The sequence below is a fragment of the Buteo buteo genome, chromosome 15 (genome assembly GCF_964188355.1).
Source record: "Buteo buteo chromosome 15, bButBut1.hap1.1, whole genome shotgun sequence".
NCBI classification, from domain to species: domain Eukaryota; kingdom Metazoa; phylum Chordata; class Aves; order Accipitriformes; family Accipitridae; genus Buteo; species Buteo buteo.
Genome location: NC_134185.1, coordinates 16,389,692 through 16,407,214, shown reverse-complemented (window position 1 = coordinate 16,407,214; position 17,523 = coordinate 16,389,692). Strand labels below are relative to the sequence as shown.

The 17,523-nt window shown below is 39.1% G+C and overlaps 1 protein-coding gene across 7 annotated transcripts in view; it reads left to right on the top strand.

Moving 5' to 3' along the window:
* The window catches only part of FBXL4 (F-box and leucine rich repeat protein 4), a 69,885-nt gene extending 53,636 nt beyond the window's left edge, over nucleotides 1–16,249 (top strand). For 6 of the 7 annotated variants that reach the window (XM_075046651.1, XM_075046649.1, XM_075046652.1 and 3 more), the window contains exon 9: nucleotides 6,518–16,249. In XM_075046651.1, coding sequence (XP_074902752.1) covers nucleotides 6,518–6,681 — 164 coding nt within the window. In that variant the 3' untranslated portion in view covers nucleotides 6,682–16,249. The remainder of the gene's footprint in view (nucleotides 1–6,517) is intronic. The other variant, XM_075046655.1, reaches the window with a different exon arrangement.
* The last annotated feature ends 1,274 nt before the right edge of the window (nucleotides 16,250–17,523 follow it).

Genomic DNA, 17,523 nt, shown 5'->3' with positions numbered 1-17,523 from the left:
GAATAGTTTGGCTGCGTTAAGCCTATGGACAGTCTGCTGCTTCTGCTGCCTCTCTGCCGGCAGCGAAGGTTTGTTGCCATACTTCTCTAGCGTTTGAATTCAGTTTGACATCTTATTGATGTTTTTGTGAAAAAAATAACATGTGAACGTGGAAAAAGAATTTGTTCTGTTCCCTGGGTGCTTACCAGTGTTCCTGAGCCAAGTGGATTTGGAGTCAGCCTTTCCCAGTGAGACTGCACGTTCAGATAAATGTTCTCCAGGGGATATCCAGTTGAATTACTTGCAAGATGCTACCAAAAACCTTAATATCCACCTTCCAGACCTCACTTTCTTCCTTCAGAGGAATACTTAGTAGGGTGGAAAAAAGGTTGTCTTCTGCTGTAAACGTGTCAGTACAAGGTAACATGATATATGTGAAGGAGTTACCCAGCTTTTTTGGCAACAGGGAGGAAACTGTGTTCATTTCTTTGTGGGAACCATTCTAGTCTGTGGTTAAAAGAAAGAGTTGTCAAGTAGAACATCGGGTCATCTGGAGGTAGAGTTGCCAGGTGTTCCCATGTAAGTGCAGAAGTCTGTGTTGTCTGAACTAAAGAGCTAGTGTCTCACAGTGCAGGAGTACCAACAAAGTCATAAATCTCTGTATGTGCTCTAACTTTTGGCAGCTGATGTAGGGCCATCCTGTTACTCTAAGCTACATAAATGCTTAATATGTTTTTGTCCTTCTGAAGAAGTGTGACAACAGGTCTGAAGCTGTTAAGAGGCCTGAGGTCAGTGCTCAGCTTTGCAGGAGTAACCTTGAACAGTGGGTCTTCTCTGTGATGTGAATGAACGAGAGGTGCTCTCATTATATCCTTTGTCATCTCCCAAGTACAGAAATGTCTGGCTTGTACATGCATTGTAAAGAGTGTAGAAATATTGCTGCTAGGTTAGCAGTGCATGCTGTAAGGGAACTTCTTTTGCTTCAACAAAGCTGTGTAAAAGCTTGAGGTTTTTTGCTGTATACAGGCACTTACCTAAGTAGTCATCAGCATTGACAATACTATGCTGGTTTCTCTCTGCAGTTGTTAGAACTTACAAACTTGTCAGGGAGAAATTCTTCTTTCAGTTATAGATTATTTATCATCACAATAGCATCAGGACTGGAGGAATCTAAGCCTCTGAAAGAAATCTTGTTGAGCTGTGTGTTGTTTAAGTATTACAAAATGAATGTTCTATATACCCTGGATGCTGTTTTCAGGTAGTAGGTCCTGCAGCTTGCTACCCATCTGTCCTTTACGTAGCCTCTCCGTTGTCGTTCGGCAGTTTCCTTGTTGCAGAATCAGAGGACTCTGTAGAAGATGAAAATTGCCAGTTTTCAAGGGCTCCATAAACTTACTGGCACATGTAAAGCATTGTATGATGAGTGGCTGTGTTCGTGGTGTGTAAAATGTACTTCAGAAAGTAAATTTCTGTTTAAAAAAATCAGTAAATCATGGGTTGGATCTACATTGTGTTTTATAATACAATTTTGAAGAGGAAGCATGTTGTAAGCATGTCACTGAGAACATGAGTTCAGAGCTTTCTTTTACCCATTCCATACTGAGCTGCCTGCTTACAAGTACCATTTTCTTCTCTGCCCACATCTTTTCCACTGACTGACGTGGCAGGTTTCCACCCTGCAGTAGCATGATCCAGCTGTGATCATCTGACAGTTTTGTAGTGATGGAGTACCTAATCCAGTGCTATCAAAAGTTAAGTGGACACCTCTAGACCTGTAGTTAAAATCTAGTCTTCAAACTGCGATCAGCATTGAGCAATGTGACAAGTAGACGACAACCTGACGTGGCAGTGCCAAAAGCTTTTCTTGTACATCATATCAGCTGCTTAGTTCTGTTGCTCTGGGGCTACCAGCTGCTGTCCAGGATGAAGAATAAGTCTTCTTAACCTCACTCCCCTAAAGTCCCAAGTGCTTCTGTCCTGCACAGAAAGAGTAGTGAAAAGTAGACACCCTTGTTACCACAAAATTCATGTATTCCTATCTACATACCAACACCTCCCACACCTTCCTGAGCAACAGAAAACCCAGCTGCCCCCTTGCCAGCTGTCAAAATTTGCAGCTTTATCTTGAGAGCATCAACACGTAGTTAGTCAATTCAAACATGAAAATGGGTAGCATGTTAAAATTTTGAATTTGAGTTGTGTGTAGATTGAATAAAATATAAAGACTAATGTAAAGAATGTGAAAAATGTAAAGAATAAAAGGCTAATCTGGCTGGTCTAGGGGAGGAAAAGAAAAGTAAATGTTTGAGGGAATAGTGCTAGTTATTTTCATGGTCTCTACTGGTAAGTTTTATTTGGTGTGTAGTAGTATCCCTTGCCCTAGAAACTAGAGCTCTCGCAATTTTTATAGCCATGGTACACAGGCCTCCTGAACAGCTCTAGAATTTGAAGACTTGGATACAAGATAGGTATAAATGAAATCATTTACAGCTAATAAACATAAGTGTTCTAGCAAAGAAAACGTTACTCAAAAGTGCCTTTTACAAAGAGAATTTTTACAGAAAATAAACTGAACAACAAAATTAAATAGCAGATTTTAATATACTGGTTATGTATTTATTCTGAGAAATGGCCTATTACTCCATGTAGGAAAAGTTGTAGTAAATAACAAAGGTCCCAAAGCCTCCAAACTCTAGAAAAATGCGCTATATAGGTAACTAGCAGGATACATTGTCAGTCTTTCAAAAGCAAAGGAAAATATGCTGTATTACACTTCTGAAGTGCTTTTGGATGTGCTTTTAAGAAAGATGCATCATTAATTGTACATAGTATAAATAAAAGAAAGACTGCAGATGACGTTTGCATATCCTGTGGTGTGAATAACCAAACCCCAGCCAGGTTGCTGGCCTTTTTAGCTTTTAGAAAAAGGTATTTCCTAACACGAAATTTTAAGTCTGAGGAGGAAAAAAGAAACAGGTGCAGTAAAACATGCAATTTAGGATGTTCTACTTAGTTACAAATCCATTAAAAATCTTAGTCTTAGATGAAATGGTAGGAGAACTGTCAAAGTTCAGGTAGGAAGGAATGAAGAACATCCTACACAAAAATCTGTGGCTAGGCATCTAGATCTAGCATTTTTGTAGAAACACACATTTGGATCTTGAAGCGTAAAAGCTGTGATACATAAATGAGACTGGTTTTAAATGAAGGTACTGATGCAGTAGCAATTTTAAGGCTTGGTAGAAGAAAGATGAGTAGCATAATGTTTTGCTCCTAGAGCTTCAGTTGGAATGGTAGAGCAGATCCTGACTCTAGAACAGTGGTACTGTGGTAAAATTTATGGTCAAGTGAAGTGAATAACTAAAGTGTATTACAGAATTTCTGTGTATGGCCATAGGGACTGTTACATCAAGCACCAGTCTGTTGTGGTGACAGTGATCATATAATGGTAAGGGAGTTAACAATCACAATAATAATGACAAGCTTTGATTAGCTCCGTGTGGGTGAGGTAAAATTTGGGCGCATAATAGCAAAGACTGTTTTTGAGTGATGTTAATGATGCCCCAAAGCAACTAATCTGAGAGCCTACCATAGAAGAAGCAAAGACCACACTTAGATACCCCCTTGCTTATGCAGAAGAGTACAGGAGACTGCTGAAAACAGAGGCGTCTTTCTGGAAATGAATCCTGTTCAGAGAAGGAAAATAGGAAGATGAACTCTAGAAAGTGAAACAAAATCACAGTAAGGCAGTATGAGATATTAAGGAACCGTTGACTAAAGCTAAACGCTAGAACTGTGTTTCAGATATGTTAGAAGTTTACAGGAGAGTTACTGAGGTTGGTGGCTATTCCAGATGTGAAGGATCCCTCGGATACAAGAAGGCCATTGCAGAACTGTTGTCTGTCCATTAGTGATGGTGTTAGTTCATGGCAAGGGGGATCAAGTAGGCTGCTACATCAGAGCCATTCTTTCCAGGAGATTAGCCTGGAAAACTGCCTTAAATTGGAATGCCAATACAGAAAGCTTTTGAAGAAATCAATACATTGAACAATAATAAATTGTTAGGACTAAATGGTATTTATGCAGCGGTTCTAAATGAGCTCAAATACAGGGCTGTGGAAATCCTATTTCTGTCATGTGATCCGTCACTTAAATCAGCCTCAGCACTAGAGGAATGAAGGGTTACAAACATGGCACAATCTTCTGCGGAGGTTGCAGGTTAGAGGCTACAAAACAGTAAGATCGTCTTTCGCTCTGTGTAAACCAGTTGCAACCATAAGAAGGTCAGTCAGTGGACGTGAAAGCTGTTGCAGTATTTTGAAGGAGAGCTGCATCCCTGTGAGGATAGTATAGTTATGCCTCTCCAGTCTTTTAGAATTCCTTGGAGTTCTTGGTGAAGGTGAGCACTGATCCAGTCCACAGGGGATTGGATTTTCAAAAGCTTTAGCCAGGGTTGTTCTGTGTTTGTAACTTAGCTGTCTTCTCCTGGATTATGAGTGTTTCAAAGACAGCAGAGGACAAGAACCTATCATCTCTTTTCACAATGAAGTTACGTCACGACTGTGGTCACCAAGGATCTGTACTGATCTGCTTATAAGTAATCCAGGCAAAGGGGTGAATAATGCTGTACCGGAGGGTAATACACAGGTATTAGGGGTACAAAAACCTTAAGGTGAAGAACTTAACACTGAAAAATTGCAGAATGATCTTACAATACTTAATAAACGGATGATAAAGCAGGAGGAAAACTGTTGCATCAAGTGCAAAGTAATCGTATGAGGCAAAATAACATTAACTAGGCATATGGGGGGTGGGGGGAAGGACACTTTATATTAGCTACTGTTTTGTAGGAAGGAGATCCTGTGGACACTTTTTGGAAAACGTCAGCTCATTGCTCAGCATCATTTTAGCGGGCAAAGAGAAGGTTAGGATTTCTTAGGAAAGAAATGGAGAAAACAATATAAGACTTCATTATACAGTTACTTTGTGCTCAGTGCACTGTATAGTTCTGGTCATCTAATTTCAAATGTACTAAACTAGTGCAGAAACAAGACAACAGGGGTCATCTGAGATGCAAAAGAGTCTGGAAAACAGACAGCCTTGAGGGAACAGAAGAGAAGTCCATAGGACTATGAATGATGTGGAAATAGTGCACTGGGAATGAACTCTCGCTGCTTCTTTATTATTCATTGCACCTTAGCTGTTGCAATTAATAGGCAGTGGGGGTTTAAGGCTGGCTTTTATTCTTCTTTTTTTAACATATAGTTGAACCGTATAGCTCATGTGAAGGGGGTAAAGAAGTTCAGACAAGTAGTAGCACTCATGAAAGGTAGCTTCAGAAATCTTTAAACTGATAATTTTTGGCAGATGAAGATCCACCAGTGAAAGACTGCTTTAAAGATCTGCTCTTGCTTTTTTTTTTTTTTTTTTTTTTGTTTGTGGCATTATTGGCCATGGCCATAGACAAGTTCCTGGACTAGATGGCTTTTTGGGGTGCAGTTCAGCTCAAGACGGAGCTGTATAAGTTGATGTGTCTACCAGCAGGTGTTGGATGTCATGTTGGATGTACAAACTCCTTTTAGAGCCGGGAGAGCCTGATGAGCCATTTAGCCCACTGCAGACATCCAGGCTTGGTTCACTTGCCCAGAGTAACCTGCCTGGCTTCCAGCCGTTCCAGTAAGACATGGCTCTCCTCCTCGGGGTCCAGTGTCTTGTCCGCCAGCTCCGTGTGGATGTCCTACACGGTGTAAGGAACCCCAGGGGGCTCTAGGCGCTTCGGGCAACTGAATTATACCCCAGTGCCCGGTCAGCTGAATCATGTGCTGTGCACCGTTGACTGTACTGACTAGATTTCCATCACCTATAGTGGGTGTGTGGACGCGTGCTTATAAACACCTATTTATCTGATTTCTGACTGAATCCCATGCTTGATCTGACGCTGTGTGATGCTTGGGAGTTCAGTCACTGTGGTCACGTTTTCAGCAGGGGTAAACAGTGTGTTTTCTGTTACGGTTAGCGCATACATAGGTCTGATTCCTCGTCTCTTGAACGACTGCCCCTGCGTGTGCGTAATACCCACTCGCTTTAGAGTCCTAGAAGCCCCGCTGATGTGTTTGGAATTGGAGTAGCCCACAATAGTTGGTGTGCTGTGCTGGTCAGTGCAGTCAGCAGAAGAGTCACGAGAGCGTGAGTGTCGCGTGCTGTGTCGCTTGCTGCCATCTGGTCACTGGGAGGTCTTGTGGCTTTGGGTGCTTGGCTTCTGTAGTTAGAGATTCCCCTGAAGTGGTAAAGTTGCCCCCCAGTAGAAAATGATGGAGTTACTTAAGCTGTTAAGAAAATAGAATAAGCTTCTTAGAGATGAAACTTTTGCACTGTCTCTGAGAAGCTTTTCATTTGAAATCTAATTGAAATAATCTAAATAAAAATTGTGTTGTAGCAGCATTTTTTCATGACACAGTATTAGCAGCTTTAAAAAAAAGCTATCATATTCTCAGTAACTTTACAATTTGTTTCGTTTCTTTTTTCTTTTTTTGAACAGGGACGAGGATGGTAAGCCCTGCATCTTTAAGAAAATTGCTGGAGTCTTGTAAAGATCTTTCTTTACTCGATGTGTCCTTCTGTTCACAGATTGATAATAGAGTTGTCCTAGAACTGAATGCCAACTTCCCTAATGTGTTCATAAAAAAGAGTTTCACCCAGTGACTCCCTACATATGCTGCTGTGGAATTTGTTTGACAGAGTTGTTTCCTGTGAATTTGTGCTGACTGTTTTTGAGAAGAATATAAATCCCCTATGAAATAGTGGAAAGTATTCATTATCTACACAAATGGGTAAAATACGTTTAAATATATTATGCATTTCTTAAAGAGTCGATATTGTACCTAAGAATTGTTTTACTCTGTGTTAATTGGTGGCACTGCATGTTTTTAAATACCAGCCGTATGTGTGGCTTTAATGAGAAGAAAATTAATAATGTCTTCTTAGATGTCCCTTTATAGGGTGTTACACACAATAACCTGTGTTAATATCCAGGCAAAAGCAGAAGTTCAATATTTAGCAGTAAGAGACGGGTGCTTCCTCTTGATGTATATGTGTTTGTGTGTGTATATATAGATGTATACAGATCTATTTGTATATACATACACAGATACTGTAGCATTCTAGTTTGGCCTGCAACATAAGATCTTATGATCTGGCCTATAATCAGTTTTATGAAAACCTGTTTAAGCTTGTATAAGAATGGATTGAAAAGACACTTTGTCGTCTTTGGTTTTTTGGGCAATGAATTCTACCTGATACATTTTTTTTCTTCCTTCCTGCACCTGAAATAGATGTAGTGATGTTTTACAGTCCAGCCTAAGTGACACAACAGATAAATGCAAGAGCCTTTCACCTGAACTTAGAGCAGAAACAAAAGAGAAAATTGGCATCTGCTTCTTGGTATTGGATATAAAGTTTGAGTCAGGTACTTAGTGTTGTAACTGGTAATGTGTAGAAAACTCCAGAGCAATTTTCTTTTCAAATTTCTGTCATGGTCAAGACTTGATTTGTGATACATCTGGTTATCATGCAGAGTACCATAAAAAATAGAACTTAGGGTAATGCATTAGCAACTGTCCCTTACACTGGCATCAGTTCTACTGTCAAGTGTAAAACCAAACATCTTTGTTCAGTAAAACAGCAATGAAAATATAGTAGGTTTGAAACAAGGGCAATATGATTTGGTGATTTAATAATCACCCAACCTTAGTATTGTATTTGTTTTGGTTTGGGATTTTTTTGTTTTTCCAAGAGGTGATGGGTCAAAGTACTATTGCACTCTTTTTAACACTGATGGACAAATTCTAGAGGTTTGTTCCTTTTGCACTTCCTTGGATGAAGTTTTTATCTCTTTTTTTTTTCTTGTATGTTGTTATGTACAGCTTCAGTTTAGAATTTTACCTTTTAGCTATTGTTGATGAATATGGACCATGAAATATAGCCTGTCATTTGATATTGGTTCCACTGTTCTTGTATTGATGGCACTTATTACATACTGGAATAAGAAGAAAAATATTTTGTCTGGCGAAGTATATTACTGCACCGAAGATCACTGGCAAAGAATACCAGTTTATGCAGTAAATAACCGACCGCTACTAGAGGACTGCTACGAATCATTAAAGATTTGACGATCTCTGTGACTCCTGAATGAACACTTTGAACTCTTTGTGCTGGTGCCAATACTTTATAAACCATGTCATGAAACAGCTACAGAACATTTATCTGATTTTATAGAAAGACCTTTCTCTTCAGATTTTTAAATTTTACAGAATCTTTTGGGAATTCCAGATCCAAAGAAGGGCATGCAGAGTTGGCTTTTTGATTTTTCCTTCACACAGATGGCACTATGGGATTTCCAACTAGATTATGCCATTCCTTTTTTTTTTTTTTTCTTTCCCCAGAAAACTGGACATTGTCAGAGAGCTTCAGATTGATTTACTTTTTTTTTTTCCATACTGACAGATGTCAGCTTTGGTGTGATTCTGTGTGAGACCTCATTTCTTTCAATCAGGTTTGGGTTGATCTATTTTTCTGGGAACTTCTGACTTTTTTATCTACAAGTAATATTTTTCATTGTAATTGAGTATTAAACATTATTGTTCTAGTTATAGGAGAACACAGGTTCAGATAATGGGAGTTTACAAAGAACAGTATTTCAAAACAAATGTCTTTGTTGTGAAATTTCACTTCTCAGGGTGCATCTGTGTTTATCTCCTTTTTTTCTTAGAGATCCTTCTTGTTTGTTTAGATACAGATTACAGATTCTGTAAATAGAATGGGATGTGGATGAAGTGATAGCCATTGTGCCTTCAAACTGGTAAACTTGGTAAATAATACAGTTTCACTTCCACAGCATCCGTGAATCAAATAAGTGTTTTTGTAATCATGTCTGTGTAAAGGACTTCATTCTCTATTGCTTTTTAGATAGTATAAAGGAGGTTTAAATTGACATTTTGTTAATAGTAAAGGACTTTTTTTTTCTTATGCTGTGCCTTCTGTTTGAAATTGTTTTTGTCAGGAATTCTTTATTGTCCCTTGAAAGATAAATGGAAGTCTACTTTTTATTTGGACTATTTAAAACTTAGCTATTGCTAACACATAATTAATTCAAATAGCTGAGAAATAATTGGGAAAGACTTCCATCTATAGTTGTAGACTTCAACCTTCAATCAGTGGGTAAGAAGCTCTTTTAGCTATGGCTTTATACGTCCAAGAAGTCTTCCAGCAAAGAGAGGATAGAGCAGACTTGACATGTCTAATATTTCCAGGATAAAGAAAACAACATGCTTTTTTAGACCTTCCTTATACGTCACAAAGAAGCAAGAATAGATCACTGTCTTTTTAGTTCTGCTATTTTACACTTAAGTGTGTATATCTATTTATACATATGTATGTATAAATTATATATACACATATGTTTGTGTGTATCTATGAAAATTTTTTGTATGTGTGTACATACTTATACGTATATGTATAAATCTCAAAGTTTTTCATGTAGGAATTACTTTTGTGAGGTGAATGTAATAGCAGAAGATGTTCCATAGCAGTTCTGTTTTCAACTGTTGCTTTACTGTACCTGGAGACTGAGTTCCTCTCCACCCGTGCAGCAGGAAAAGCCTGGACAGGAGATGTGCTGGATTTCCTGTGTTGCTTTGCCAAAGTGCCTTTTGGTTTGTCTAAACGTGAAAGGTATTACAGGGTATGGTAGAGTGTGAATGCAAAGTCCGATAACTACTGTGGACTGTCTCCTTGTGAAGCAGTCATATAGAGGGAAACTTACTCTAGTTTCATTAATCCAAAATGAATGATGGCAGTTCCTTAGTTGGAGGAATTTAATTATTCTGGAATTGGGTCGTCATCTCCAACACTAGACCGTCCCTCAGTCATCTTGTCTAAATTCCGCTTTTAAGGATATTCCATTTTTTTATCTCATCCTTTGATCTTGTCTGTCTGTCTTAAGCATTGTAAAAGATGTGCTTTGGCAACAGATATTAAAAAATCATTGCTAACGTGTCCAAAAAAAAGAGGCTTGCTCTGAAGTGCTCCTGTTCTTAAGCTAAAGGGGAGCTTCAGTACTATCTGTATGAAATTGGTGTGGGATGGCGTGTAGGTAGATACATCATTCTTTTGGTCATTTTAAAAATTAGTATGATAATTTTACCATTTAAAGCATCTTCCCAACTCGAAGGCTTCAATTCAATAGTGTACTTGCTTGTATTCATAATTCTGAGCTGTCTGGCTAGATAGCTCTATGGAAGTGGATGGGGTTTCTGTTGTTTAAATCATGCACATGATTAAATACATTAGTGAGCAGGATTTATGTGGAAGAACAGTTTTGCATAGGAGTTTGGACCTTATAATCCCCATGTACTTGGAGGTCCAAATTTCAGACCAAAAAAAACCCCCAGGAAGACCCTTGTATTTACTGCCTGATTCTTTCCTTGGAGCTTTCATGCCAACTTTTCCAGATACAAAATGTCCAGTAATTGTGGTACACAGTGAGTGGAATTCATCTCACTGAATGTTAGCTCTCTGAAAGTTAGACATCTAGTTTAAGGGAGGAATCTGGGCACCTCTAGAGAGCTATTAATCTCCTCCTAAGATAGATATTTAAGGAAAGTAGAATGAATCATGTTCTGGAGAGCCTCTCTGGAGACTGTGGAAGCTGTGATTTAGCTCAGGTTAGATACTTGGCTTTAGAATACTAAACTGAGATTAATTCCATCCAGTGCTGTACTACCTGTCTTGGAATAGCAAAAAAACAAGACCGGAACAAGGTCCATCCCCAAACCTCAAAACCCTCCAAAATCTATCTAGAAAGAAGCAAATTAAAGAGATGCTGACAACTTGAAAAGTCAGTGTTTTAAATGCCAGGATCTACTTCTGCCCCTGAGTCGTTGCCAATGCCTGTGGTATGTCTGGTGAGTTTGGGGGGGGGGGGGGGGGGGCAGGGGGGCAATGCATCCCCCTTCCCTGTTCTGAAATCTGATGTACCTAACTGGCTATATGTATAGTTCTGTTAATGCATGAAATTAGCGGGCAAATGTAATTAATGTATTGCAGCTATTTTGATAATCTTTCATGTTGCTATAATTAAGACTATGACTAGTTTAACTGCTCTCCTGTCATCAGAAATGTTACCCACTGTGCACTTGCAAAAATTGTGTGTTTAGTCCTGGTTCTTACTGTGTGTGCTTATTGCATCTTATGGGATACGTTTCCCATGTCACATCTGCAGAACTACTAAATTTACAAAAACAAGATAAAATGTAGCATTTTATTATATGGAGTATGGGGGTGACTTTATATATTGATTTACATGTTCATTATTACTCTTTTGCAATGATTCCGTAAATTGTAGCTTTTGAAATTACTAGGCTAGGAATTCCTGGTTTAATGCATCTGTATATGCTGTGGTGGACACAGTCAACATTTTTCCCAAGTGAAGTCATTTGTCCTTCACTGAGATGACGATTTCTGTGATTTTAGATATCTGACTTGATAATGAAATCCAAGAAGGGCTCTTTAGTAAATATTACCAGGCATGGGACAGGTTGTGATAATTAACATTAGCAAGGGCTGAGGCATGAGTCCTGTGCGTTACAGATCCTCACGATCTTCAAAGAAGGGCCTTGGCAAGAGGTGGCTCTTTTTAAGAAGATTCAGCCTCAGTGATAGCAAGCAGTGGTGAGATTTTCCTTTTTAGCTAATGGACTTAAGTACTGTTATTTTAGTTGGAGTTATGTAGGTCTGGTTTCTCCCTGTCTTGTTTTCATTTAGGAATGATGAAAGGCACAGAACAGAGATCCTAAATTGAAGGGGATCCTTTGTGAGGAATTAAGATTTTTCTCTTGCATGTTTTGTTCCCCTTTTCTAAAAACAAACAAATAAAAAAAACCCTCAACTATTTGAAAGCTCTCTCTTTTTCCTTGGGTACTGAAGAAATGCAAATGTCAAGAAAGTTGAGAACAGAAACAAAGGGGACTTATCCAGATTTATCTGGAAGCTCATGAAAGGGTGGCCAGAGCTATTTCTAGACATAAGTAAGTGCATTGTTCTAGACCAGCTGTTATCTTTCCCAAAAATTTAGTTTCCCATGTAATTTCACATGCTCATACTTCTCAGTCAAGATTTAGCATTTAGATGCTCTTAATATTGACCTTTCATATACATGCTTGTGCAGTAATTCCTGGTGTCTCATTCTTATGAACTACATAAAAATATTTTTTCTTCACCTACCGCTGCCCAGCTGCATTTTTGTTAAACTCTGAAATTATTTTGTGCATGCACACACAGATGCGCATAAGACTTAACCGCTTAGGATTTTTGCAATTGGTTCTTTTTTGAGGACAAATAAACTGCAGTTTTGGGGTAGAAATGGTAAAGAGAAGGCTCTGGAGAAGAGAAGGCTCAGGGGAAATCTTGGCAGCACATAGGAATACCTGATGGAGGGGGTGGAATGAAGAAGATGGGAGCCAGATTCTCAGTGATGCACACAGACAGGACAAGAGGCAGTGGCCACACGCTGAAACATGGGAGACTCCATCTCAACACAAGTTGACACATGTTATGGGAAGGGTGACCAAGCACTGGCACAGGTTGCCCAGAGAGGTGGTGGAGTCTCCCACCTTGGGGATACTCAAAAGCTGTCTGGACATGGTCCTGGGCAACCAGCTCTGGGTGGTCCTGCTTGAGCCGGGGCTTGGACCAGATGAGCTCCAGAGGTCCCTGCTGCCCTCAGCCATGCCGTGGTTCTGTGATCTGAGATTGCCCTTTGGCTGTTCTGTTTGCTTCAGTCTACTGATTGCTGAAGGTGGTAGGGAGGGGAAAAAGAAATAGTACCTATCTGAAGAAACCTGCATGTTGAGAACAGTCACAACCGTTCATTTGCTTTTTTTCTTTTTTTTTATTTTGAGAAGTAACATTTTTCTTGGTTTAGGTTAGTAGGAAAATCTGAATGTAACTTATTAAAATAAAATTTTGGTAATGTTTTTGACATACAGTTCTGTAATGTACAACACACATGATTGGTTTACAGGAGTATTGTCATTCTGAAGTGTTAAAGTTAGACCAAGGACTAAGATAAATATCCCTGTTCTTGGGTACTGAAACAATAGTTTCTGTTTAGAAAGTGAGTTGTCTATAATACATTAGGAAGTGCTTAGTTTGCATATTTTTAGTATTTGTTTACAAAGATCTTATAATAAATTGGGATTACCATGGTTTAGGTGCCAGTTGTTTCTGCTTACTCTCTTGGAAACTGAGTATAGCTGTTAACAGCTTATAGTGTCAAAACATGAAAATTTGAATTCAGGTGAAAAAGAGGGCAAGGTTTATGAAACACTGAACTGTCTGAGCGTTTTAGGGAGATCCTCTGTATAATTGTGGTGAATTCTCATCTGGTTTGTATTTATTTACTGTTGTACCCTTCTCAGGGGCTGCTGGGTAGTACAGTCCTCTGCTCACCGTCAGGAGATGGGTTCTCTCTATTAGACATTGGTCTCTTTAGATTTATTTTCTTCAGGGCAGTGCCACAGATTTCTGCACATATACACTGTTCTGAAACTAATAGAGACAAATTAAAAATAGCTGGTTTGGTTGTGATTTGAAAATTAATGGCTAGTCTATGCTTGGAGTTATTTTGGAATAGTTAGTGAACTAAAATAACTAGGAATTGCTGTGTTCGCGGGGGGACCTTGCACTTTCTGATTTAACTTTCACATACAGACAAGTCCTAATTACCAGCTGTCCCTTGAGCCATCTTAGTGGAATGGATGTGATGGTCTCATTCTGGTTCTTCCTAGTGAGCACAGAGCCACTGCAGCTCTGGAGCATCTTGCGGCGTTTTGCATTCCTCTCCTGAGCACTGGGGCTGGGCTGTGCTGAGACCGGCCTCGTCTCTGCAAGCGAGGTGCCTGAACTGCCTGGGGAAACTTCCAGCTCACATTTATTCCTATGTGCGGATGAGAAGGAATGGCATCGCCAGGCGTTCAAATTTAAATACCTGAACCCAGCACCTGGACTCATTTAAAAATCATAGGTCTCTCCCTGCCTCCTCCCAAATACCAGCAACAAAATACTTGTACTGTATTTATGATTGAATAGTATGCTCCGTTTTCTGCCGCAACAATAGGAGTTTGAGTAATGTTACAATGAACTCCTACAGTGTTACCTTTTAAAGGGACTAATTTATATAGAAGATGGAAGAGCAGCAGTAGAGGGAACAGTTCCGGACACTATCTGTAAATAGCTCTGCTATGCATGCTATGCCAGTAAGCACCAGAAGCAAGTTATGCCTTTTTTTAATAACAAGTTGAGAAGGACAAAAGGGATAATTGCCTCTAAGCACATTTTCTATAGCTGGAGGATATTTGTATCATCTAATTTTAAATATCTAGGGTAGGTACTAAAGTTAGGAAACTGGTCTCCTAGGGTCCCTTCCCTCTGGGTAGATAGGCTCTTCCACAGGGTAATTCAGATCAGGAGATCAATCTTAAATTGAGGTCTTGAATTGACCCTTGGAGACGCGGAGGTCCATACAGACCACATAAAACTTCTGCTGGAAACTAGGTTGCTGAACTACACGTGCTACCCTAGCTATCCCGTGTGGATTCAGAGTAAGAGGTTGCTTACCCCTTGGTGCTCCCTCTTAGCCCCCGGCTGCTTCTGCTTCCACCGCAGGCCACCGCTTTCTTTGCTCTGTTGGTTGAACTGTATCTGATTGCTCCCTACAAAATATCTTGGCTAAAACTAGGAAACCTTTTGTTTTCTAGTAGTCGAATGCTTAAAGGTTGTTTGGGTTTGGGGTTTTTTTACCCTCCCAAGTTGGGTATTAAAGCCAGCAGAAGAAAGAGGGCATTTAACTTCAGTGAAAAGAATAACAAGCAGCAGGTGGGAACATACAGGTTGTGCAAATGTTTTAATTCAAATTAGCATAAACAAGGATAGCCACTCTTGATTGTGTTCCAAGGCTCCTTTCACCTCAGTACTGTGTCCCAAAGACGTCCAAACTGTCACCTCATCATGGTGATGCAAGCCCTAAAATATAAACTGGTACTGTGAACATATGGGAACGTGCAGGTCCTAACTGGCCTCGATAAATTTCCTAACTAAGGTCCTTTGAGCAACAGACATTGGAAGGTTTAGATTAGAAAGGCTAATAAGAGCGTATTTAAAGCATGGTGAAGGCAGTGGTTAGTAAAGCCAAAAGTGGGAGGTGGGGGCAGCAGTTCGTGGATGTGTTTTTCAGGACCGTTGCCTGGTTTAAGCTCCGTGGGCCCATGAAGCTAACATCCACTACATTGCACCGCTGCAGTCCTAAACAGAGTCAATATTCCAAGAGCTGTGCCTCTATGTGCAATCTTAGATCCCAGATCTGTTCTTTGTGCTGTCATTCAGTAAGTCGTATGCATTCAGTATTAACTCCATTTTTCGTTTTGTGCTCCTCAGTATACTAGCAGTGTTTACCTTAGCATCTTCTGTATATTTGTTTTTAATATTCCCCTCTAAGGCATGTGCATTTTTTTTTTTTATACTTATGCAAGTACTTGATTACATTTCAAAATTAGGAGTTTTTTCCTCTCTCGGTATTTTGCTTGACCAATACATTTTTAGTGTATTACTTCTGTTCAGATTTGACTACTGCATCTTCTCTCTTGGTGTAAACCCAAAGGTCTCTGTGCGTATGCAGACACAGCTCAGGCACAGATACTTCTTTCCTCTTCGTTTGAATACCTTTGACTCGTATCACTTGATGTGTATTTGTGGTATAAGGTAATAAGGGTATTACTTGAACACCCGTAAAACAGAGATGTTAGCCCTATGTTTATATATTATTTAATTTATTATGGAGAAATCATGCAATGCCTTATATTGCTAACTTAAAGGTAGTTTCTTTCTATCTTAAAGTTGATTACATATTTACACTCCAATTATTTCTATTTAGTAAATTAAGCCTGTTTTATTCTGACACATTGGATCATTTTAAATGCCACAGTACTGTTGTACAGTTTTATTCTGTTACTGCCAGTATAAAGGAGTTGAAGTTCATGTCCTCACTGAGTTGTCAGTGTCTGCTCATTCAGAGATGACAGAAATGTGGTAAAATGTATTCAACCTATAATATTTATTTTGCTTTGCACTTAATTTGTTTCCCTTTGACTGTGTTGCAAAATACCAAGTGTACATAAAATAATGAATAAATAAAACAAAAATAAATTATTTGTCTACATTCATTGACCTTTTGTACATTCATTTTAAAAAACAGTGTAATAAAACACAAAATATGATGCATTCAGAGGAACAGTTTGGGCATATTTTTATCAGTGTTCATTTTGAAATAAGCTACCCTGGATGTTTTTAGATACAAATTTGTGAGCTAATTTTTAAGTGTGTTATTGTTTAATGTTTACCTTACTGTAGCCCTGTGAAAGCACATGGAACTAGGTGCATTACACAAAATACATGTTTTGCTGCCTGAAACAGTTTGTGATCTAGGTACAGAGCAAGAGGTAACAGATGGGTACAGGCAGACAGGATATGAAGCAGAATATGGAGATTACAATGTACCAAGAAAAAGATAATTGTTGAATTTCTTTCAAGAATAATTTCCTACTCTAGTGCAAGTCATGTTACCATAACGTATTAATCCCTTTAATTACGTTGGTAGTGATGTAGTTGTGTTTGGATGTTGTGGAACTCAAGTAATACGATAAACTCTAAATTTAGCAAAGATTTTACAGAGTTCTGCAGCTTTGAAAATGGGAACCAGAAGGGGACACGTGATCGGTTGGACTCGACTTCTCCAGAACAACCCGAGTACTGGATTGGAAACGAGTAACTGCTTTGCTAGGCTTTGTCCTCCTGTTTTGGTGAATTGTCTAGAAAGTTTGTTTATTGGTTTGGAATTATTTGCCAAATCGATATTGGTCTGATGAGTGCCCATTTTCTTCTAGACAGAGTTAATTGTTAGGTTCACCTGATACTGTTAATTGTTCAAGACAACGCTCCTACTAAAACAAATAGTAAGCTTGCATTTCAAGAAAACTTTACCTAAGACTCTTTTTTCATCTCCAGTACCTGCAGAAGTGTTCGGCCTCATTTATGTGCCTTTGTAGCACAGCTTTGCCTTAGGCCAGTATCGTTTCAAACGTGCTAAAACTACCTTCTAGCACCAATTTACAACTGCTGGTGCTTCTGATTATCAGGAAACATAAGGACAAGACTGGACCCGGCTGCTGTGCATCTTGGAAAAAAAAAATACAGCTGATTTTTGATACGTGCTAAGTACAGTTTCAGACGTCATTTTTGACTGCCCTGTTTTTGACAGATACCTGTTTCTCAGTGCAGCTTTCACAGTGTTGAAAATTCACACATAAAACTGAAAATTGTCAGGTGTCTCTGTTCCTCTGTGTCGTGCTTCTGATCATGCAAATGCTTTAAAAAACACAGATAAAGACAGATTTCAAAATATTTCAGGATTTCCAGACTTTAATGCCCGAGAGC